We start from the raw sequence: 25,625 nt of genomic DNA, 5'->3' as shown, positions 1-25,625 counted from the left end.
TTGTCTCTATTCTTCTACATTTATTTGTAATCCCACTATCTGGTGTCACTGAGAAGAGGATATGTTCCCTTTTTCAACCCGCTGAATGACGTTATACATAACAAGCTTACTAAACAACGATTACCTGCGTCTACGAATCCAGGATTGGAAGCAAATTTCGCCACGACGTCAACGGGAATCAGACGGCGTTCCTCGCTGTATGGCGTGTCCTTGGGCTGCCGTGGGCCGCAGAAACAAAGCATCATGGCCTCGCTATACTCCTTCAGGTGTGTGCGAACACGCCATCAATCCCACTAAATGCATCCGAACAGCTTGCGGATCTACACCAAGCATCCAGCTGAGCAAATCCACAGATGGCCCATTTCCCCAGAGACCGAGTGACTTCAAGACGAAGACAAGTACGTCTGTCAGTACAAGCGTATGAATGGGAGGGACGATGACGGATGTTCCACCTCCGTGAAGGTATTTCTTCGTACTGGAATCTCTAATCAGGAGCGGTTTACTCCCGTTAGGTCCTCTCTACGTACATGCGTATTACCGGACTAGAACCAAAAAAGAAAAGGCACCATCTCACACTTTCATCAGGGAAAATAAGGCGCTTTATACATTTGCAGATTACTCAAGCAGAAACCAGTGAGAAACTGGTTCTACGTGTGGAAGAATGCTTGCAATGCTGCTGACGCACCACACATGAAAGCATCACAGACGTTTTCAACGCCACTGCACAGATCAGCATACGGGCGTTCTACAAAACAGATCTCTTGTGGAGACGCATAACAATGTTACTCGAAGGCAGGAAGTTATAACGCTAATACCTTAAAGATAAAGAATTATATACACACACACACACACACACACACACACACACATATAGAGGATTTAATCATTTATACTTCATTTCTTAATCAGTTCAGGATGCCACCAGGTCGATCTCTAACAATTATCAGACACAAGTCTGGCGTAATTCGTTCATTATTCCATTCTCCGTGTATAGAAACGCGTCCAGCACTGCGAATTCAAGCGCTTTTAGCATAACCTTCCAAACGCGACCGAGTTAATTACTACAGCCTTGTTGAAATGGCTGGAAATAAGAACAATTATGATTCCACCGCCTCATTGCCTTTTCATTAAAACACCGGACACCGCCTGTCACCGTACAAACTCGCAACAACGACGCCACGCTCTAACCTCTGGAGAAATAAAAAAAAAACGCACAAACGCTCCTTTTTTCCACCTGTTTTAATTAGAGAGGCTGACAGAAAGGCTTCCCCCACCTCTCCCCTCCAACATTGTTCCTCAGCTCTCCTCGGGGAGCATGTTTGTGTTACAGGAACTGGCGGTGCAATTGGCCCAGCAAATCTAATTAAAACCGTTTCGTAGAGAAAACTCATTAAGGTCAGATATTTAAAGCCACTTTTCCTTAAAACTTCTCCTTTTAAAAAAGAAATAATAAAATGCGGATGGAGGTCGGTGGCAATGTCATTCATTCTCCTTTTTTATGAAGAGGCTGGTGCGCATGGTAATATTTCATTAGAACGTGACAGGCGAGACATGATAATGGCGTACAAAGCCGTAATCATCTAGCTGATGAACACATTTCGAACACACGGGGTGCCACATGTGCAGTACCACCAGGGGGCAGTCACATGACTCGGAGAAAGCCTTGATGTCAGAGAATGAGCATCAAAATTTCAGGTGTTTTCTAACAAGCTCCAGCAATTGCTCTGGAGTACATGCATGATGGGTGATGCGTTTAAGCATTTAAGTTTAAGCATGCCATGGCACAGGTAGCTTTAGTCCTCCACATCATAGCTTTGGCGTCTCCAAAAGCTTTCAAAGATCTACAAAATATGTCTTGTATTTTGTTTTTAGATCTGGGACACATTCCCAATCTATTGCTGGACAAGTTTTTTTTTGTTTGTTTGTTCTTTTAACTTTAGCATTTAAATACCTATAATTTTCACCTAGTTTATCTATATATATTTACCCATTTTACCATTTCGTATTTTTCTTTTTCATGACACTCAGATTTTTTTATTTTTACCTCAAACACTAGATATGATTAAATATGATTGAGAAAGGTGCTATTAAACTAAAGACCTCACACACACACATGTCTATTTCATTACTGACATGAACCCTGTTAATATATCCCCTAGCTGCAATGTGAGCGGTTCCGTCCTGTAATGTAATTCAAATATAATTCAATATATATTTTACCCACTCTACAATGTTCAGTTTCTCATTTTATTCTGAAATTATTACGTACATACGGATAACGTCATCCTCCTCCATCAGTGAGTGGAGGGACGCTTTCATTTAGACTGCACTGGACATAATTACATCACCATAATCAGTCACTAATATCCAGATGTCACCGTGACATAGAAACTTAATGAGAAAGTGAGAGAGAGAAGTGCAAATAAACCGTCAGTAAATAAGCACAGACTGAGAACAGTAATTAACTCATTGTTAGTATTAATTCCTTGTCAAGTCTCGGTTAATTCATTTCCTGTGGAAGGCTTTCTGATGCATTCACGTGATGTCGCGCGTGTGGACGCGGAGCAAACAGGAAAACACGGCACGACACTGGGCATGGGGCGGAGACGCACCCTGAACGGGACACCGGTCCATCGCGTAGTATTTTTACACCTTGTATATAACAGAATGGCTGATGACCTTTTGAGAAACTCCGCCCACTTTTCTGCAACGCAAACGCAACACATATTTTGCCAGGATAAGACAGGATAGTCCCGAGCTCGGATTCATTTCCGAGCACCACGCGAAGAAGTGCTATACGTCACCCGTACGTCACCACATGACCTGGACATGACCTCCTATTATTAAGCATGTAATCGTGATACTAGAACGATTCTCGCTAGTCACGTCCTTTTACCAGTTATGTGTTGGTGTGCGCCATGTGGGTTCCGTATTTAGGCCTGGAACGCGCCAGGCCAGAATTAGGAGCACTACTGCCAGACTACTGGTCGAACCAAATGATGACTGTGTGTCAAAGTGACTAAAGTGACACAATCTGTGCTTTGGGAACGTGAGTCAGCAAGGGCGCACACACACACTTCCTCTCATGAGTCCATTTGGATCATGTCGCAAGTGCAGTCTTTAACCAGGTCATTCATTCTTTGCCTTGAATATTGCTCACGTCAATAATCAGTGATACGATACATCACAACATCCGACGCTCATTATTGTGGCAGGGGTGGACAAATCAGCACCTCAAGCCGGTTTTGATTCATAGTATGTTCAGTATGATCAGCAGTGCTTTTTCTCTCTCTTCACTCGTCCAACAATCAGAGAAAGAAAACAAAAAAAAAAAAAACCCCTCTACTCCCTATTGACAATCGCAAAGAAGTCAATGACTAAGGAATCTAATTATTAACCTTTATTCTGAATAAGACAATATTCTGATTAAGGTGTTTACATGAGTCGCTTTTAGAATACTCCTTTCATGTTCACGTGTTACACGTTATAGAACACAGATGGATTAACGGCACACGTCATTACGTCCCAACGCCACGCCGTCCGACGTTCCCTCCAGAATTTCACCTATCAACATACAGTTCGTCTTCGTTATGGGACCGTATACAGTTTTGAGTGTTTTATTGTTAATTTTACGAAAGTGCAGTTAATTATTAGTCGTGCTATACGTGCAAAGAGACGACTGCTTGAAGCCGTGGGCCGTGTCCCAAACCGCGTACTTGTACTATATAGGAGAGTACGTGGTTTGGGACATGTCCTGACAGAAAATGCGGTGAAAACTCTCACACGACGCTAATAGTGTGATTAAGGTGTGTACACGTCTGTAACGCACGGCGATAATGCGACTAAAACAGGAGTACTCCACACGTCTTCATTCCATTTGTGTTTACTTCGAGTATGACTTTAGTCTGATTAAGATCATCAATAATCGCTGTTTACATGCTAGTTTCTTAATCAGAGTATCGTCTTAATCGGGTTAATATGGGATCCATTAATTAAAATTAATACGTGTTCGTGATTATTGGTCATGAGGTGGATGCGATTAAAGATAAACACACACATACACACACACACATACTTTGAGACTTAAGTGAACCTTTTGCTTAATGCTGCGAGTATTCCACACTGCTGGGATCACCATGACAACACGCATCAAAATGGCTGACTTGCTTCCAAGGGACCAGAGAATGAGTGTGCAGGAATTGCGAGGACATCCATGAAATATGAAACCATCTCACTATGATATTAAACAGATATCCATCAGCGCGAGCATTTCTTTGCCTGTGACTCTCTTTTTTTTAACGCAACCGGGTGAAACAGGAGCTCCGTTATCTGACAATAACAAACATAGATCACACATTTTCCAAAGAAACATCACTGAAACGCTGACATGGTGGCGCCGTCAACAATAACGTGTCACGCGATGATTGATTTCGCCGCTGAAGCCGTCAGATATTGCAACACGGCACATTCACTCATTTTCCTGGGGATGTCTGGGGCTGAAACGCTCAACACCATGGCCATCGCAATTATGAATACGTGTACGTGTGTGTGTGTGTGTGTGTGAGCGGCAAACCACACCATGCACAAAAGTGCAGAAGGATGGGGCTTCGAGTCGTTGGTAATTATGCTTGCTGTAGTGGTGTCGGGCGTAGGAGGCTCTTTGAAATTCAGCAGCACAACTCTTGTACTGCGGAGAAAATGATAGGTTTGAGGATGTCTGTGGGAGGCTGCTAGAGGAGGAGAGAGTGAGGGGGAAAAAAAATCCAGACGCTTCTCTCTCTCCTTCTTTCATAATGCGTAGGATTCGTAGTAAATCTTAAACACGTCCTTTACATATATGTGTCAAGGTGAGGGGAAACGGACAGAAGTAAAGAACCGAACAGGCTTCATTCCATGACTCATGAAGGATGGTGTGCCATAACCAACTACGAGATGCCCACTGCCGGGGCAGGAGCAGAGGTTTATGCTGTACAGGGTCAAAATACAAAAAAATAGCCTCGGAGGATGGTCGCTTACCACGTTCAGGAAGAATCAACGTGGAAAAGAAAGCGAGAGAGGCTGGGAGCTCAGCCAGAGGATGGGGGAGGCGAGAGAGGAGAAGAGCTCGAGCATGTGAGCGTGGGTTCACAGAAACATTCCTCCGCACTCCGTGGGCCTGGTGCTCCAAAAAACCTCCAGAAAGAGGCAGAGAGATAAGCCACCCATTGCACGCTTCTGTAATATGGCACATGGGCTTAAAAAGACAGGTGCGTTATGAGCCGTCACCTGTTTGCACCTGTACTCTCGTTTACAAACGTGTTAGAATGTTGAGTAATCCCTCAAGTCTCAGCTGGATTCATGATGCAAGGTCTCGCAGGTTTTTCCACCCGACTCATTTTCATAAGATTAAAGGATTACAGATTTTGCGCACAATTTTGACTAATTTACCTTCAGTGTCCAAAATACATAGCGAAGAGCAACTTATGAAGCTTTTAATAACCAAAATCCTTTGGTGAAAAGCAACAAATTGACCTTCAGTAAACAAAATCCTTGTCGGAAGGCAACTGATTTATCTTCAGTTACCAAAGTTTTTGGTGAAAAGTAACCACTGAAAGTACTTGAGGACTTTTGACCAATTTATCTTCACACAATCATAATCCTTGGCAAAAAAGTGACTAGCTAACTATCAATAACCAAAGCCCTCTAATTTATCTTCAGTACGTCAGTAACCATAACCGTTGTTGAAAAGTGAATACCGTGCCTTGAATAACCAAAAATCTTACCAAAACGTGACAATTTACCTTCAGGAACCAAAGTTCTCTGCAAAAAGTGACCAATTTCCCTCAAAGTAAGCAAAATCCTTGGCAAAAGGAGACAGGTTTACCTTCAGCAACCAAATTATTTGGCAAAAAGCCAAGATTTACCTTCAGTAACCAAAATCTTTGATGAAAAGTGACTAACTTGCCTTCAGTAACCAAAGTCCTTGGCGACTGGCGATTCCTTGGGGAAAGAACCGCTAGTTAACCCACAGCAACCAAAATCCTTCTTGAAGGACCACCAATTTATCTTCAGTTACCAAAGTTTTTGGTGGAAAGTGACAAGTTTACTTTCAGTAACCGAAATACTCGCTGAAAATTCATCGATTTATCTTCAGTAACCAAAATCCTTGGTAAAAAGAGACTAACTTACATTTAATAACCAAAGCCCTTGGCTAAAGATGACTAATTTACCTTCAGTAACCAAACTCTTTGTTGAAAAGTTACCAATTTGAGTTCAATAACCAAAAAACCTGGGTAAATGGTGAACAATTTACCTTCAGCAACCAAAGTCCTTCGTGAAAAGTGACCAATTTGCCTTAAGTAACCAAAATCCTTGGCGAAAACTGACAAATTTACCTTAGTGCAAGGATCTCTTTTGTGCTTTAACTTTCATACGTGAAGTAAATTTAGATGTAGCCAAACATGACTCACCTTGGATCAAAAAGGTTATGCTAGCTGACCCGACTAGCATACTACATGACTACTGTACACCATGTTAACAACATTTGCTTCTAATCTTCAGTTACCATGTGCTTAGTAGCACCCAGTATACAGCTCCAGAAATAGGGCTCGCGTTCCCACGTGGACCCTCTCTGTAATTTCTGTCTTTGTTTCCGCTCCCCTCGTCCGCCCACCCGCAATTTCATGATGAGGCGAGAGTTTTGCCGTAGGCACTTGACATGTTGAGCACAAAGAACCGGTGCAGGACCCAATGGGCCGAGCCGCTTTTCACCGTGAGCGTCATGGAGCTGTAAATTATCAGTAAAACCCCCACGCTGCCTAGGAGACACATTAATCCTATTTAGGGCAGCAATTAGGCCGATCAGCTGGCACATACACGCACGGTTATACGTTGAAATCTCAGCCGGGGAAGCAGAAGCCACACTATCTAACGGACAGAAAAACTGAAACAGATGAATGAAGAGAGCTTTTCGGTCTGAAATGTCAGGTTTATGGATGGACACACAAACAGGCAAAGACTGAGGAGCACACAGATAACGAGGTCCGTCACAGCGTATGGGCAAAGAACACCCCGAATCTCAGGGTACAATCATGCGACCAAAAAAATCCCCACACCCGGAGCTGGATATACTCATTTATACTTTTGCACAGGTACAGAATCTTGCCAGATTTATCTGTGGTATTAACGATCACACTACCGGTCGACTAACTTAAGTCACAGAGTGGAAAAATCACTAGACTTGCGGTTTACGTTTTTGCCCAGTAGAGATAGAGATACTGATTACAGCAGTTACCATTTTAACATTCTCCCATCAACAAGCAGAAAAGAAAAAAAAAGATCATTGAATGTGAAACATGACACACTTAAACCTAACTCGGAGAAATACAGTACACCGCAGCTTCAAACGGTCACGTAGCTCTAATCCTGACACACCACCACAATGTTTATAGCTATAGCTATAAACTAGTTATAGCTATATATATATAAATTTATACACACACACACTGTACTTTTTATCCAGTTATAGTTACGTTAAGTGTTCGTGTGTATAGATCAATTAAGATGATAGATAATTAAGATTCTAGCCAACCAAAACACGAGCCGCTCTCTAATCGCTCTGATCGCTAATGAATTTATAATTGGTCAACAACAATATTGTATCAGTATTGTGATAAATTGTCACAATATGCTTCTCTGAGATATCATAATACCTTTTTATTAAATAATAATAATAATAATAATAATAATTAGAAACTGACTGAAAGCAGCTATGATGTTAAAAGAAAATTGTAGCCAATTGTGTAAAAATTGTGTTAATGTTGTATGTTTTTCAGTGTTGGATTTTTAAAAAAAAATTTTTTTTTAGAGTTTTTAAAAATATTTCTATTAGTTGCCAAAAAAACCACCAAATGTATTGTTATTTATAGCAGTTTTTTATGCCGTATTTACGCGCAAGTGTGTGGGCAAACTTGTATATCGTGATACATATGCATGTATAACGGAACACCGATCGTGTACATTTTCAGTTTTAAAAATGCACACATTTATCATTGTCCTCTTTCTCCTCCTACACCGTCCGATCCAAAATTTTGGAAACTGGGATTAGAATCGTGCTGGAAATCCTGCGCGTCTTCAAGAGAAAAACGTAATAGGACAATAATAAGATCTCTGGTATTCGTGGGTGCTATTTATACGCAGGCAAACAGGAACAGCCCGTATCTGCTTAGACAGTCGGTGCTAATTCAATTTCACCGTCTGAAACTCGACGTGAAAATATTCCTTCCCACAGTATATCGAAGGGAATAAAATTAAATAAATAAAATCACTGAGCATTTCTTTCACCTTGACGTAAAACTCCCGAAGAGCAGATTAAAGAGGAGATTAGAACATTTCTCACAAACGTATTTAATTATACATGGAGATATATAGAAACAGAAAACCGGAGACTAGACATATTAGGAAAATGGAGGAGCGAGAGTGAGAGAGTAGCATGGTTTCATTAGAAGAGCAGAAAATCCCCATAGGAGCATTGCCTGTAGTGGGAGATAAAAATGAGCAACTGTTTTCATAGGCCTATAAATACGCTAAACAGATCTTATAACATGTTTTACAAAACGTTCAGGATCGGGATGTTCCTCGGCTTTCGATCGGTCGACAGGGCACAAATTCGTACCGAACAGTTTGATAGTATAGACAGATGCTGATGTTAAACCGTGTTCGTTATCCGATCGCAGAAATCAAGCAAGCGCCGCAATATTCTGCGGAGCGTGCAGATTTTTTCCACAGATTTGGGCTAAGATGTGTCATTGCGTTGTCATTCGGCCAAAGCCCTCTTCAAGTCACGTACGTCGAACTTGAGTACAGTTGGAGGGTCTCATTTACCAACAAACATCACTGTGAAAAACTATTTTGTGCAACTGATTTTGCAAAAAACCAAAACAAACAGGAGGAACCTGGGAGGAGCCTGAAGCCTGGGCATGAGGCGGGGTTCACTGTGGACAGGGTGCCAATCCATCGCAGGGTACAATCTCACACACACCTCGGACAATTCAGAGACGCCAATCGTCCTACAACATAGGTCTTTGGACTGTAGGAGGAAACTGGAGTACCCGGAGGAAACCCTCTGAAGCACGGGGAATACATGTAAACTCCACACACACACAGGGCGGAGCCGGGAATCAAACCCCCGACCCCGGAGGTGCGAGGCAAACGTGCTGAATCTGAAAAGCTGTTTCTACTGGATATGAAGATGCTTTTCACCATTACAGCGCTCATGTAGTGTACACAGGAAGGTCTTTTGGGGATTACGGCAAAACCGTGTATCGGAAGGGCATTCGTTAACGAGCGTGTAGGCTCAGTAACAAACGGGTTAAATACATCGTTCAATTTAAATGCTACGTATTTAACGTAGCCATGGTACACACAAACATAGCAGACGCTCGGGTTATTAAGCGCAAACACTTTATCCAACGCTTTGCATTTTACATCTCCTAACTCCACCCTTATTTAGCAGTTATTTTATTATTACTTTAGATTTACATAGTTATATAGATACAGACAGCTCGGATTCGCTGGGCGGGAAAACATGCCTCCGGGGCTGCTGTGATGTCAGAGCCGTTACACACTCGATACCAACGATGGCTCAAAATCACACCTCGCTTTTGATGTGTCATCCTGCGCCGGCCCCGGTGCGCTCGGCTCGCACTGGGAGCAGCGATGCCAATTCGTGTTCACTGTAGCGTGCGTCAGTTTCGCGTGCAGCCACGCTCACAGAACACACACACACACACACACACACACTTTTTTCCCATGCAGAGATAGATCAAAGCAACATAGCTGGTATCTGAGAACATCTCCTGGCCTGGGAAGCTGAGTCTTCACAAAAAAGATCTGTCAGTTCTGACAGAAAAAAAAAAAAAAAAAAAAAAGAGGAAAGAGAACCAAAGCAGAGAGTGCAACGGAGAACAGGAAAGTCTTAAAGGTTATAGTCAGTTTGATGCAAGTTCGCTGGAGTTGGTTCTTTTGAAACTTGCTAAGATGACTGACGAGGCAAAAATTAGGCATATGGTGAAAAACGCAGATTGTCGAGCTACAGAGAAATCGCTAAATTTGCGTCGAACCTTCAAACACCTTCTACCTCGGACTGAAACCGGAGACTCCTTCCAAAAATGTTAAATACATACGCCGTGTAACCTCAGCCAAGCTAAATACTGTGCATCAACTATCGAACAAGCTGTAACGTTGACGTCGGGAGAGTGTGTGTTCAAAACGTAATTCAATATTACAAATTAAAAAACCGCGAAGCACGGTGGTGGTAGTTCGGAGTCCGAGAACTCTGTACGAAAAATACGAGGGCTCGGATGTCCAAAAAGTCCCCTTACACGGTAAGTGTACCTAATAAACTAAATCAGCTATCCCTACAAGCAACCCCTCATGAAAATAAAAAGTTAACGTGATAGTTCTTGGTAATAGATCGGCGTCATTTCACTGGCCATCACAGGCTGATCAGAGACGCAAGGTTGAAAGTTCAGAGCCTTGCGACGTATCCCGTAGTCCACTTCACTGTTGTTGTGGTCTATATCTGGCAGGGGTGAGACAGGGGTATCGCCTCGCACGCACTGCCTGACACACGGAAACGTGGAGTTGAAGACTATCGCGGCGCTGAAAATGACTAATTCTTTCGGTGAATGCGAGTCATTTTCAGCATCCTCAACACTGTTACTCGCAGCACTGTAAGTCACATCAAAATGACAGCGCAGCTCGGGCCAGAGGTTGCCGTATCCTTCCAGCTCGCTGCCAAACTTCTATCAGTCGCCGAGAACGCCGCGAACAAAATGATCCCTCTTGGCTCAGTGGAAGTGTACTGAATCCAGAAATTGCACATCTTGTGATGATGGCTGGGACTTCAAGAGCAGCAGGATGCGAAGACGGAATAAATATTCCGAGCACAAATTATGCCACTGGAGCGCTCTCTTTGCATAAGAATGACTATGCATGTGCACGCCACCTACAGAGAGGCTACAGGGAACATGACGGCTGTGTACGAATAGCAAAATGAAACAAGCTTTTTCCCTTCCATTCCTGCGTCTCTCTAATTAAGTAGCTAATGAAGTCGGGGGAAGCCAGGTGGCGGTTTAATAACGGGCTGGTCTTCTGGGCAGTTGCCGTACACGCGTTTGTCATTGGTTGGAGATGTCGATTTGCATTCTCGTGCTTTATCCCGCGCCTCTCGAGCAGGCATGGCAACGGGGGGGGGGACGCTCCGCAGCTGCCGAGCAGTGTCCAAAAACACAGAGAGGGACTGGAAGAAATACCGAGACGAGAGAAAACACGGAAGAAAAGAAAGACACAGCGAACATGACCAGGAGGAATATATGGGGGCAGAAAAAGAATAATAGCCATCGATCGAGTGAGATAGAGGAGAGAAAGCCGAGACAGAGAGAGCTAATGAAAAATAGATAGGGGGAGCTATTGGAAAAACAGCAGGAGATCAAAAAGAGAGAGAAAGACAAAGAAGAAAAACCAAGTCAAAAAAACCCAAAAAAGAATAGCAGAGGAGTCGGGGTGAATGAATGAGAGTGATGGATAGAGTAAGCAAGAAATGATTGAATGTGCTTGTGTAACATACACAAGCAATCCATGGGGTCCAAGCACCATTCGGAAATGGCGCGCTGGGTTTTGCACATTATGCAAATTATCTCAAACCTACGTGTACACAGTTAAAATTTTGTTTTGTTTGTTTTTTGTCTGTTTGGCCAAGGAAATTTCATGGTACGACTTCTAGTTCACGAGATACAGACAAAAAGTAACTACATATTGAGCGAGTTTTATATCTTGACCTATAGTGTGGTCTGCACAGGCAGAAAAAAAGAAGAAACGGTAAGGTTTGGTGCTTGGACCCTGAAAAAACAAACTTGGATCATCCATGTTACACACACAAAAAAGAAAATCCCAGAAACAATGGGTGTGTGTGGTGGGAATACACCCTGGCCATTACACAAGAAGGACATCACACAATCAGTTGGTGATGGAACGACCGTTTATAGCCGTAAGTGATAAGAGCGATCTTGTTTTGTTGACGTTCCACAACTTTAAATGTAACTAGAAATGGATAATTAGTACGACGCATCATTCTTTAATAAGTAATAAATTGTAATCGTTAGCAAATTGCATAGATGGGACTCATATGGAACCATGGGTACGTTCTCATTCTGAGCAGCTTTTTTAAGTAATTAAGCTCGATCTTTTCCCCCCCCCCCAATAGCTTTGATCATCAATCCAGGTCTTGTTACACCTTTATACAAGGTATTTCTCCCGGACAGTTCGCGGTGTCCCTTTTTGCCGCCTCGACGCAGTGTTGGAGAAGCTAAATTGGTCTCTGCTCACCAACCTCGAGCTCCTTAATTGCTTTTAATCACAGGCCAGGAGAGGAAAGCGTCTGTTCTGTGACACAAGCTTAGCTCCGTGACCTGCCATTATCTCCACGCTGCCTGGGAAGCGCTGAATATTTAGCTTTGCTCTTCCTCTTTTGCTGCTGTTACCCACAGCGCTAACCACCGCTCAGTTCAATACGGCAGTGTGTTATTAAGCTGCTAAGCAAACCGCGGAGGACGCGAATGGTGTCAAAGACCCAAAGATTCAGATGCATCGTATTTTTGATTATTATTTCACTCGGAGCGGCGTTAAGTACGTGTTTATGAGCGTGTTTGGTCCCCCACCCACCCACCTCAGTACTGTTCTCAAATTCTGGAAGTGTTAACGGTCCCCCTTTTTTAAAAAATTCTTACTCGCACATCCTGAAAGAGTGCTCATGATGACCTGACCGGTATACCGACCGGTCCTTTCAAACCAGAACATGAGTAGAGATGATCAAAGAAGGTGAAGTATATCCAGTTAACCTCCACCAAAATAAAATATTGTAGTTCATTGCATCTTTTTTTTACCCCCGCCCCTCCCTCGCGGAGCGAATGCAATTATTGGCGCCAATTAGTCAATACATAATCTTATCTGGTATTTTGAATTGGCAGGGTCGAGTCCTTTTTTTCCCAATTAAAAATGTGCACTTCCTGATTTTAGCCTGAAGCTCTGAGTGCTTTAGACAAACAGATTATTTATTTATTTATTTTTAAATCTTCAGCACTGCAAACGTTCTGACTGTTTTTTTGTTTTTGTTTTTTTTATCGATTTCGGAAGAAAAAAAAAAAATTCGCATGCCTCTATTAGCTAGCCAACCAAGGCAAGTGAAATCTCTAGTGTCCTACCCAGTCCAAGGTTACGCTCGCCCAAATGTCCACTTTAACGACAATAAAAAGCGCCAACTAACGCCAAGTCAGAAGCATCACTAGCTAATTGTGCCGTAGCTACATAATAGCTAAAATTTTGGGTGCGGGTTATGGGGGTGTCTGATCTTACACAAATACATCATTTCAGTCTGGTGCATCTTTACATATGCTCGATGGACCGCAATCCATTCTAGCGACTTAAACAAGCGTAAATAAATAAAACAAAACATTATCTCAGAAGGAAGGTTTACCATACCGGATACTTCACGTGGTTCAGTCTGTTTTATGTGCAAGTTGTTACTACAGCAACAACAGAAGCCTGTGAGCTGCTGTAGTAAATGAGTCAACACCATCCGACCAATCAGATTTGAGAACTCCAAAAGCGCTGTGGCATCGGTTGTATCCGTTCCTGAGGTCTTTCGTGATGAAGCGTCGACAAAAAGGCAGAAAGTCATTACCTTAATAATATTAATATGAACCGCAGCCAGAAGTGAACCAATCTCTAATGACGAACAAGAAGAAAAAAATTCCTCTCACCGCGTCACATTTGCATAGTAATTTCATAGCGAGTAAACAGATGTCATGCGGCGCCGCAGCTTAGATGATTATGCAGATTTCCATAGCAGATGATCAGAATGTCCATTCTAGCCAATAATAAAAAAAAAAGTGCGGGGTGGCTTCAGCCGAATTCTAAAGCGTTAAACTGCCGGGTGTTTGGGTACAGCGCAGGTGTTGGGGATATAAGCACCGCATACCATGCTGGGACAGGGCCTGGGAGCGCCTCGCAAATTGGACGCCGCTCAGCTGTGGTAATTACGTTCCTCATCTCGCATCGTTCCAATTCCCACCCGGTTGTGTTCGGTCTAACAGAAGGCTTGGTGATCACTCTTGCACGATCCCATGTGGACGCTGGGAAGATACATAGACTCCACTACTTTTAAAGTCTGGAATATGAATTACCACAACAGCCCAGAGCTAGCCACAAGCTCGCTTAAACGTATTATAAAAGTTTCAAATGACTTTGTGCTTGCAAAAGGAAGCGATGTTTTGTTTGGGGTTTTGATTTATGGGGCTTTTAATGGAAAATATATTCCATGTAAACTGTCCAGTCATGTAGTATTCTTTACTTCAGAAGTTTCCTGTTATCAATCCAAGCCAATTGTGCTATATTAGCAATCTAGTTGATATTTAGTGTCCATATTTCCCAGTTGCCTAGCAACAGTTCTCACTTAAAAATAGCAAGCACCGTTACATTGGTGCTTTGCCCTCCCATGACTAGTAAATGGTCTGCACTTATATAGCGCTTCTTTAACATTAGCAGTTCTACAAAGCGCTTTACACTGGTTCTCATTCACCCATTCACACACACACACACACACACACACCAATGGTAGCAGAGCTGCCATGCAAGGCGCTAGCTTGCCATCAGGAGCAACTTGGGGTTCAGTGTCTTGCCCAATGACACTCGGGTATGTGTAGTCACGTGGGCCGGGAATCGAACCGCCAACCCTATGATTAGTGGACACCCCGCTCTACCACCTGAGCCACAGCCGCCGAAAGCATTTGGGGGCGTGTCCTGAAGACTTTCCTGTGGCGGAAACCCTAAAGTTACAGCTTTACTACTGCAACTGGAGACTCCTTCCACAAATGATAAATAAACACCTTGGATAAAATGGCATGTCTACCATTGCTGTCCCTGTGAACGAGTTGTTACTATGGAAACGATAACGTATTAAGAACGAGTGCGGTAATATAAACCTGCGTATATTCCCCAGAACTACCGAATCAACACCTTCTGACCAATCAGAATCGAGAACTCCTCAACTTTGTTCACGAGCCTGCGTGAATTACCACGTTACCATTTCTGCTCGAATTTGTGCCAATCCGTATTTCAGAGCTCGGTCTCCACATTTATTTATTTATTTGGGACCCGATAGCAACCTGACACCAATACATCGTTACAGCGTTTCAGAGTAATGAGGTTTTTTTTTTTGGTGTTTCTAAACACTACTGAAAGGTGTGGCGTTGTCAGCGGTCCTCACAGTGTCTCTACAGTAGGTGTTCAACTACAACACCTCCCACACGCTTTCACACACACGCACACCTTCCTGGACTAAATATAGAGGCAGGTGAAGTAAGACCTTATTAATTCCACCAGCAGGCAATGGGACTACCTACTTCCCTCATCTTGCACTCACTCAAACCCTCATTATCAACCGCTACAGTGCACCTGCTAAATATAAACCGTGACACACCAGGAGTCCCCCATGCAATGGCAACCTGGGCAAAGACAGGTCAAGCTTGGGGTGGGGGTAGTGATGGGAGACATAAAGGAAAAACCAACAACAAAAAACGTTTACAAATGTTCTCCGGTACTGCTTTTCATTTCGTCATCCAACGACAAGCCTGCGAGGAAAAGATTAGAGCTTGGGAGGACGGGCGCAAAGCGTCGCCGTTCCGAATTACACCTTCATCAAGCGAGACAAAGTGACACTTGGGAGGAGAAAACAATAAACACAGGCACACGAAATAAAGGAAAGCCAGCGGCTGGGGGAAGGTACGCGAAGAGCTAATCTAAGTTTAGCCCTGCGCTCGAGCTTCTCCTCGCCACAATAAACGCAGGAAGCCGGGCTAAAGCCCAACATAAGCTCTGCCCACGTACAGCACAACAGTTGCTACACTCGCCAGAGCACATCGCATCTATTTATGCACACACGTACAAATACGCCGCCCGGGGATCTCTCTCTCGCTCTCTCGGTCTGTTTAAGGAAACACGGTTGCGTCGGAACGATTCGGCGGTTCATCACATCACCACATCTCGGAATTTCCTACGATTTTTAATCAGTGTTTCACTTTTACGAAGGAGACCGGAAACAGGAACCGGACTAAAAATGCTAACGCTGATTTTCTTTGTTTTCATTGAACACAATTTCAGCTTCCTTAAGTAATTTGACTTGTATCACAGTTCTGATCGTAACAGCAGCTCTTACAGTCGTTTCCAACAGTGACAACGGACTATACATACGGACCGTCCATACAGCGGACTTTCCAAATAAACAGATTAAAAACGTGCGTAAATTTTGACACGGTCGCGTTTTTGGTTTTCTATGTAGCGTTTAAGGAAGGAGTCTCCAGTGTCAGAGGTTTGAGGTTTGACAAGCTGCGTATTTCCCGAAACCCCCCTCCCCCTCCCATCTTATCGTCTTCAAGAGAGACGAAACGTAGCTGTTCTAGTGCAAGTGATACCACAACGTTAAAATTTATTAAAATATGTGAAAAGAAATATTACTTTCTTCCTAAATATTTTAAATACATATACATTGGGTTGACTCACAAGAATAGAACGAATTGCTCTGCCCTAAACGTGATCCGGTATCGATTTTTATCGGCCAACTATACGTTCACTCCTGAGCCGCGCATTCGGGGTAACACGGTCTATAAACACTGCTCTATTGTTGTAGTAAAAAGAGCAAGAGGCTGTAAGGAGGAGTCGGCATTACTGCAGAGTCGTTTTTATATATAAACACGTACATCATTACATCTCGGTCCCAAAATATCATTTATCAGAAGCAAAGCAGGCCCTTGAAAACTGAAGGGCCATTCATCACCGAACGCAATTTGATGCTTCAGCAAACGCTTAAACGTGTAAATAGAGGCACTTAAGGGAATTCGATTTGCCACCTTCTTGAAATTCAACGCTAAAGCAAGGAACGTTTTTTTTTTCTTCCCTTGTCGTCTTTTTCGACCCAAGACGAGCACGTTCCTTTCAGGGTGCTTCCTTCACCCTCCCCTCCCCCCTTCCACCCTCGTGGATGCTTTGCAATGACTGATCGTGTCATTTGCTGAAACACATCTCACTCCGAGAAGCAGCTCGTGTACTTCGTGTATATCCGCGGATTCATTGGGAAGCTCGGGGGCAAAAAAAAAAGCACACGCCGGCCATTAAAAAGCCGTTAGCTTCGTTCGGTTCCGAAACGATTCGACGACATCGTTCCGCACAACAAAGTCGAAGCTTTCAGAAGTCAATGTCGGATTCTTGAGAAACGAGAACAGCGGATCGCCGCTTTAAGCTAAATATCAACTTTCGATAGTTAGCCTATGAGTATTTTTCTGGCTGTTCTGGTAAAGTTGAATATCTCGGATCAGACGTTTGTACTCTTCTGGCTGATTTGAGTAATGCCATGTACAAATCCTTAAAAAAAAAACTCTACCTCTTTGTGCCCGTATGATGATCGTTTTCCTTTTGTTTTTAAACATTTTGTACCTGAGCAACTACGAACAAAACGGTGTCTATTGTAGCTAGCGCTTGTTTTTTTTTTTTTTGGGGTATAAAGTATTTTGTATACAGAAATTCATAGCTGTTCTTCCAACGACGGGAAGGCCCGGAGTTGACTTCGGTGCTTGGACCCCTACACATTATACACCACACTGAAAACCACTGGATTTGTTCAAGCTCTGCTCCGACTACGGCGTTTATCTGACCGTGTTGCTCTTTTCCACCATCTCGCAATCAATATCCATGGTCACAATCAGTCAAAATGCTCATGAGTATCAGTTCTGTCATGATGATGATGATGATGATGATGATGATAAAGATAACAGCCCGAGCCACCACTCCACTCCTCCCCAAATCAAGGATTTACGATCGAGTCAAGTGGGAGCCGATTTTTTGAAAGGAAGCAACGTCCAATCCCATGAGGATTTTCTTGAAATCGTTGTGCGTCCCTGCATCACGAGGAGAGCTGCTGGAAAGACGTTTCATTAAAAGACAGCATCATCCTTTTTATCCGTCTATATAGTCATGAGTTATCCCTTACGTTATAGCAGTTATAAATACGTCAAAAAGTTATTCCCTCACCAACTGCTTTAGACGTAAACACACCTTTAAAAAATTTTTTATTTAAACGTGATTTGCCTTCCAACTGCCGTTACAGAAAACGATAATCAACACCGTTATTACCATCATGGCCGGGTCGTGATCTTCTAAACGGACCGTCACGCATCAGTAAGATAACATCTAGGGTAAAAGAATGAGGCAAGAAATGCAGACGATGGCAAGACGTCCATCATTTTGACAGCGTACCGACTACCAAGCTGGAAATTTCATCGACAGTGACAGCAGAAGCAGAGGAGTGAGAGGAACAGCCGTGGTACAATTAGAGAGGTTTCTCGGTAGCACGGCATCAACGTCGCTACCAACACGCCACGACAGAGCCGAGAGCCTTTTAACAGGACATTTCGGCCTAAATGAGGACGTTTTTGAGTCCGGTTCCTCTCAAGGTTTCTTCCTCATATCACCTCAGGGAGTTTTTCCTCACCACCGTCACCACCGGCTCGCTCAACAGGGATAAATCCACACACTTAAAATCTCTATCCTGTGTTTATATGTTTCCGCAAAGCTGCTTTGAGACGACGTCCGTCGTTAAAAAACAAATTGAATCGGATACAGCTGCTTTGTCACGAAGTGCTGAAACTGGAGACAACGTCAATTCATTAAGTAAATGTGTCCTTATAAAACGCCGCCGTATCTACCGTTACACACTTGGCTAATCGGTTTATGTAGCACGTCCACCATACGAGTCTCCGTATCTGCGGCTCGAAAACACCGTCCCTACTGTGAAGCATGGTGGCGGTAGCACCACACCGAGCATTGCCTTTGCCCTCTTGGTTGCTTCTCTGAATTACGGTTGTGGACAGGATGTTGACAGTTCAGGATGGATACCGTGGCAGCGGCGGCGTGATTGAGCGCCAGCTGTGGACGGGACGGAGAGGAGACACTGGGTTGAACCGGCAGGTGACGCGTGTTGATTCTCACCCGTGTGTGATCTTTACTTATGTGCGCTTTGTTTGCTCTTTCAGGAGGGAACGCCGTGAACCAGAGAGAGCGGACAGAGGTCCGGACATAAACACACACACACACACACACACTGGGGCAGGAGCTCGGAAAGTTTTGATCTTTTTGAGTGAGTCAAAAGCCTTGAAAGCTCTGTCAAAGTCCGCCTGTCTCCCGAGTCCTCCTTCCCACCCACCTTCACTCACACACACACTACAGGTACTACAGATACTTTTCTAGAATTTTCTACAAATCCCGGATTTGTTTTGGTAACTCCTCGGTCTTCATGATGCTTCGTGATGTTCTCGAACGAACTCCGAGGTCTTCCAGGATTAACGTGACGGCTAAGACTGAAAAATCCATCTTCAGTTGAGCCTGTACCTTCGCTAGCCTCGCATCCCGGTTCTTTCTTGTCAGGAGCAGAACCAGACGTGGTCTTCTGCTGTTGAATGTTGTAGCCCATCCCCCACAAGGTTACTGTAGTTACCGTAGCCTTCTTGTCAACTCAACTCGAACCCGTCTAGCCATTCTCTTCTGACCGCTCTCATCAACAAGCGGTTTTATCCCTCGCACCGTTTTGCGTAAGCTCTGGAGACCGACGTTTGCATGAATAAACAGGTGCACAGGTGTTCCTAATAAAAGTAGTCGGTGAGTGTATAATCCCAATTAAACCCTTCCGCTTTTAGTTTGTAACGATACAAAATGTGCAGAAGTGCAAAAAAATACACACAGACGTTAATACTACATATTAGACAAGGCAATAACGTTTCTATATTTTATACGCACATTGTATGTGGATGGAGTTCTGTGTGTGTGTGTGTGTGTGTGTGTGTGTGTGTGTGTGTGTGTGTACACATCCTGCCCACTACCTCCCTCTTTCTTCCACCCTGCAGCAGGCTGCCTGTTGCCTTGGCAACCCACAGTGCTCTTGCATGTCTGAATGTTTAAAAAAAAAGAAGAAAAAAAAGAAATTACATTGCTGTTATTTATTTATTTATTTATTTATATCAGTTTAATTTTATATCCTTTTTAATTTTTTCTGCTCGTTTAGAAGGACGGAAGAACAACTTGCATTTCTCACCACGCCTCCGGATAAAAACGCTCGCGCCGTTGCTCGGACGTGACGAGATTAAAAACCGTCCGCACTCCCAGCTTCCGTCCTTTTCGACCCCAGAAATCGCAAAAAATTTTGGGGAAAAAAACCCCTAAAACTTTCAGAAGATTTATACGTACTGAAGATTTGTTTATTCATAGACTATGGAGCGATGGACAAAAACTTTCACCAACACAAATTTTCGTCTTCGTAAAGTCCTCATTCCATACATTTTAAAAAAACAAACCAAAAAAAGCGCAGATTTAAATACTAATTACCCCTGTCAAGCGGCTAACGGTTAAAAAAAAAAAAACGTTCTTTTCAGACAGATATACGCTGATGTTAAACTGATTTGCTCACCTTTCAAGATGTTCTGCTCCAGTGTTATAATTGCACCTAGTGGTCAAAAATAGGAACTGCATCAAGGCCCACTGGGGAGAGAATCACACTGCCCCATGCCAGTCAGTTAAAGAGGAACGGCGTGATATATTTATTTATTTATTTTTTACACCGACCTGGCCTCGTAGAAAAATACTCCATACCCATCCAGAACATTTCTGCAGTGCAGACAGTGTGTCTACGGTGTACAGAACCATTTCTACTGCAGAGATTGGGAGCGGGAAAGGAGGATTATGGAGTGGATCGTGAACGTACATCAGAAATGCGCGCACACCACGGTGACTTTGTTTCCCCTTGCAAAAAAAGCCTAAGAAGAAGAAGATAAATATATATCTACATTTTCCCCAAATGCTCAGGTCTAACTTCAGTTGGTTTTTGAGATGTTGATGGGACGCTCAAAACGAGCGGCTAGACGTTTTTGTGGTAAAAGTCCGGCAGTGTTTTACTTCGAGTGTCGTGTTTTCATTCGGTTTGAACATCTATCGGTTGAGTGATCAGTTATCGGCAGGTAGGTCCCGTCCGACTTGGTTATCGGTATCGGTAAAATCCACTATCGGTCGACTGTAAACTGTCTAATACCAGGTTACTCTTTAATTTAAAAAAAAAAATCCACTACATAGTTGCCTGTAGCATGAATCAAGTGTGCTACCCTCTGGACTTCATTTTGTTTGTCATCAAGTCATTATTAATGGCATCCTGCACCACCAAAATCTATGGTCACGAGCCGCTACTGGGAAACATGCCATGGTTACATAAAAAATGAAGACTGTGTTACACTTCCCACCCCACACACACATACACACGCAGATTAATGTAGAAACCTGCTCTTAAGCATAAGCTCAAACCCCCCCCAAAAAAGCAATGCTTATTTTTGTGCATCTTGAGTTCTAATCCTGAGTGCTACTCGTGTCCCTTGCCGTCTTTCTCCTCGTCCAAATCCATCAGCATGAAGAGACACTCGACACGAAGAGACACTCAACACCCCGCCCACACGGAGAGGAAAGAAGAGAATACGTGGAAAGAAAAAGACGAAAATACACACACACACACACACACACACACGATACGGGTGAATTTTTATTTTTATTTTTAAAATGCTGTTCACCTGCTGGTAAAGTTACGTCTCATTAAAAACCCAAAAGACATCTTTGAGTCCATCCCAACCCGACCCAATTCCTAGCACCCACCCTCCCCCGTCCCCCACGTCATTTTTTTTTTTGGCAATATGAAATCCGGAGCTTTAAATAATTATATGTGCAACACAGACGGGCGACGAACGAAAGGACAAAACATCAGGGACACCAGAGACTTAGTGCTATCTGCCCTCTTCCACATACGTGAGCTCACAGACGTCCACGACTGGCTTAGTGTTGCCGCAATTGACGGGGGAAGAGAGAGTATGCCCCTCCCACGCAGCGCCACAGAGGGCGGAGTGATTTACTCAAACGATTCTCAGCAAAATCAAAACACGGAGTACAAAGAGTGAGGCGGAGAATTAAAAATGTTGGTGCGTGTGTGTGTGTGTGTGTGTGGGTGTTTATCAGCTTGTCAAAAACTCCCGTAGCACATCCACCTCCAAACCCAGTGTGGGTGCTGGAGGGTTTTCAGGCCCAGTGACGGCATTAAAGCGCACACGCTGTTAATGCGGCGGAAAATATTCGACGCAAACGAAAAGAGATGAAGATGGGCTCCTCGCGGGGGTCTAGATCAGAGAGTCAGGCATGTACCTGCTGCCTCGATTTCACTGCTAAACCACTGTGTTCTAGATAGATAGTGAACACTGACAGCACTGTCTCTCCACACACACACACACACAGAATCGGTCATGCCAAGAGAGTACAGCTGTGCATTACACAGGCAGGAAAAAATCCATCAGCGACACATCAGCATCTAAAATGGGCTTTTCTCTGTGGACGAGACCCTTGTGCTGTGTGTGAGAGCGTGTGTGTGTTTTTCTCTCTCAAATGGACCTTCACCTCAGTGGAAAAAAGCAGCTGTATCCAAAAATCGCATTATTGTTTCCACGTCTCCGCTCCTTATAGCTCCGATATAAACTATTTAAGGCCTTGGGTTATATTCACCGAATTCTCCATTCTGATTGGTCAGAACGACAGGTTTTTTTTAAAATCTGTAGTATGCTGTCGTTTCTAGAGGGACTCACACAGGGATTTGTCAGAGCGACCTCTGATCGTTCTGACAAGCGTCCAAAGCCTCGATCGCCACAGACCTACAGGTGTATCCCCCTCACTCTTGGCGCGGGTCCTGGTCCGCGCGCCTCTTTACAGGCATCCTCTACAGATGGCAGGCCAGGAACGAAGACAGGGATTTGGACGAGAGGAAGAGATCCGGTCCAAAATCTGTGGAAGGAAGCGGTGGCGTGGGGCGACCGACGTCACGGCCGAACCCGAGACCTGCCTGCGTTCCCAAAGCCAGTTCGCTGCAGGACAGGCAGTAAATTGAATACTGATTACACTATAACCTTCAGCTTTTTATATAAGAAGTTATGTATATTAAACGTCACGGTACAGCTCATATACATCATATCATATTTGTATCCATAACGCACGGTGCGGCTGAATTCTTGAATCTGATTGGTCGGAAACGTGGAGTTAATTCATTTCCTATAGAAAATCCCAGGTTTCTGTAAACGCGTTATCGTTTCTATAGTAACAGCTTACACGGGGACTTGCATGGCAGAAGAAACGGCGCCAATTCCGAAACCTGCTGAAAATACGTCTAAGCTAATCAGAACACAACCCTTAGTTCCAAGAAAGTTCCCCCCCCCCCCTCTTTCTTTCGTTTTTTTTTTTTTTTTTTTTTTTTTTACAAAGCAGTGTGAATCCACAAGCTTCCCTATGGAGCCATTATGTATTCATTCCTTACAAAAAAGAGTACCCACTGAGAATGGATTCCCAATCGAGAAAACAGCTGCGCTCGATAGTTGCCTTCGATTGTACGTCAGTAACGCACCGCGGCGTTCGCGGGATCATTACGCCGGATCTAATGAGGACACAATAATATCGCTAATCTCGTACTGTTAAACGGAAAAACGAGCGCATGGTGTGGAAACCTTATAAGAACATTTGGTCCTAAATGCAGGCCCAAGCACTAAAGTTCTCCAAGTTCTCCAAAAGACATTGACTTCACACCAAGATGATAAAGAAGGAAAGAGAATCTAATCCAAGTGGGCCTAACATCCAGCCTTTAGGATCTCCACTACTCAAACTAACACAGCTAGCCAAATTAAAATGGCCGACCACCAACAGGCCAGTTTAGACAATAAGAAGAAAAGATGAAAGGAGAAACTCCTCCTTCAGGAGCCGGAGCTCCGATTAGGACTGTGCAATTCATTTTCGATTTCAATTCCGATTACGGCCTCCGACGATTCTGAAAACAAAACCATCGATTATCGTGCCGCATTCCATTTATCAACGCTCTCGTTTTGCCAGGCTTCAGCATTTTCATTCCAGCTCGAGCCAAGATGACCGAAAGAGAGCCTTCGGTCGACAAGAAAGATAAAACCGTTTCAGCCGTTTGGAAACATTTTGGTTTCAAGGAGTCCGACGTGGAACGAAAAGAAATAACGTTTAGTATCATCAGAAAGCTCGTTTCCTCGAGCGTCATGACGGCTGGTCTAAATACGCTCGTTTCCTTTCTAGAGCTCGCTAACAGTGAGAAACTACAGGCCGATCCAAACCGGGAGACGGAATCTCATTGGCCGAGGAAGTTTAAAGTTCATTTCTGTCACATGACGTGCTCGGCTCACTTACAGGAGAGACATCAATACAGTAAAGAGAGATGCGGAAAACGCAAAAGCATAAAAAAACCCAAATGTCAGCAGCTATCCATAGCTCGAATATTTGAGAAAATTATATATATATATATATATATATATATATATATATATATATATATATATATATATATATATAAATATATAAATTTTAAAAAAGATTGCGAGAACAAGAAAACAAGCATTAGTTCTTTGAGGCACTAGAATATATACATATGTTATATATATATATATATATATATATATATATATATATATATAATATATATGATTTCATCGTGCTTAATAACCGTGATCTCAATATTGAGCAAAATAATCGTGATTATGATTTTGGCCGTACTCGAGCAGCCCGAGCTCCGACTGCTGATAATAATTTAGTGACAAAATCTGCTGTTTGAAGCAGCAGACGAGGAGTCGCTCTCCGAGCTGAGGATGAAAAGACCTCACATTCCACTCAACACCAAGATCAAAGACTGGGACGGCCACTTTTCAAACACACACACACACACCGCACACACGCACGTTTCAAACTCTTCATCTGGTACTATTACAAAGGATAAGGTAGAAACTACACACACATACACACACACACACATACATACACACACACACACACACACACACCAAACTCCTTATATGGTACCATTACAAAGGACAAGGTAGTTAATTCACACACGCATGCACGTACACAATCATACACATGACTGCACACATGCACTCACACTTTAGAGCATGCATACACACACATTCATGTACACACATATACACCTGTGAACATACACACACACAGTCACACAACATGCACACATGGCCTTATATATATATATATACACACACACACACAGTTGCACACAAGCGTGTGTGTGTGTGCATGCGAGTCCTAAATAGCAGAGGGTGTGTATGAATGGTAAATTAATCAGCTTCACGTCTCGATCTCCCTCACTCACACACATACGCAGCAACTAATGAAATTTCTTCTCGCACAGCCCAAGGAAAAGAGAACAACATAGAAACAGAGGAACAGAGAGAGAGAGAGAGAGAGAGAGAGAGAGAGAGAGACGCAGCAACATCTGGGCAACAAGCTGAAGGCATCAGCAGTGAAATCAGCCAAACACAGCTCTGTGCCTTAACCGCCCCTTTAATCCCTGCTACACAAATCCTCTGTGCCAGTTCTACACCGGACACAGACACCAGGCACGCTCGTCTCCACCTGCTACACCAGACAGTGAAAAGGAAATGCAAAAA

The 25,625-nt window shown here is 43.5% G+C and overlaps 1 protein-coding gene across 2 annotated transcripts in view; it reads right to left on the bottom strand.

The window, feature by feature from the left end:
* agap3 (ArfGAP with GTPase domain, ankyrin repeat and PH domain 3) overlaps positions 1 to 25,625 on the bottom strand; it is a 133,237-nt gene that overhangs the window by 88,850 nt on the left and 18,762 nt on the right. The window contains exon 1 of one of the 2 annotated variants that reach the window (XM_017465353.3): positions 125 to 610. The exons of the other annotated variant lie outside the window; for it this stretch is intronic. Within the exon in view, the coding sequence (XP_017320842.1) occupies positions 125 to 245 (121 nt within the window). The 5' untranslated portion in view covers positions 246 to 610. Of the gene's footprint in view, positions 1 to 124; positions 611 to 25,625 lie in introns of those variants that run through there. 2 annotated transcript variants of the gene reach the window in all.

This window comes from Ictalurus punctatus, chromosome 1, assembly GCF_001660625.3.
Source record: "Ictalurus punctatus breed USDA103 chromosome 1, Coco_2.0, whole genome shotgun sequence".
Taxonomy (NCBI): Eukaryota; Metazoa; Chordata; class Actinopteri; order Siluriformes; family Ictaluridae; genus Ictalurus; species Ictalurus punctatus.
Note: the sequence above shows the minus strand (reverse complement) of the source record. Positions and strands in the feature narration are given on the sequence as shown.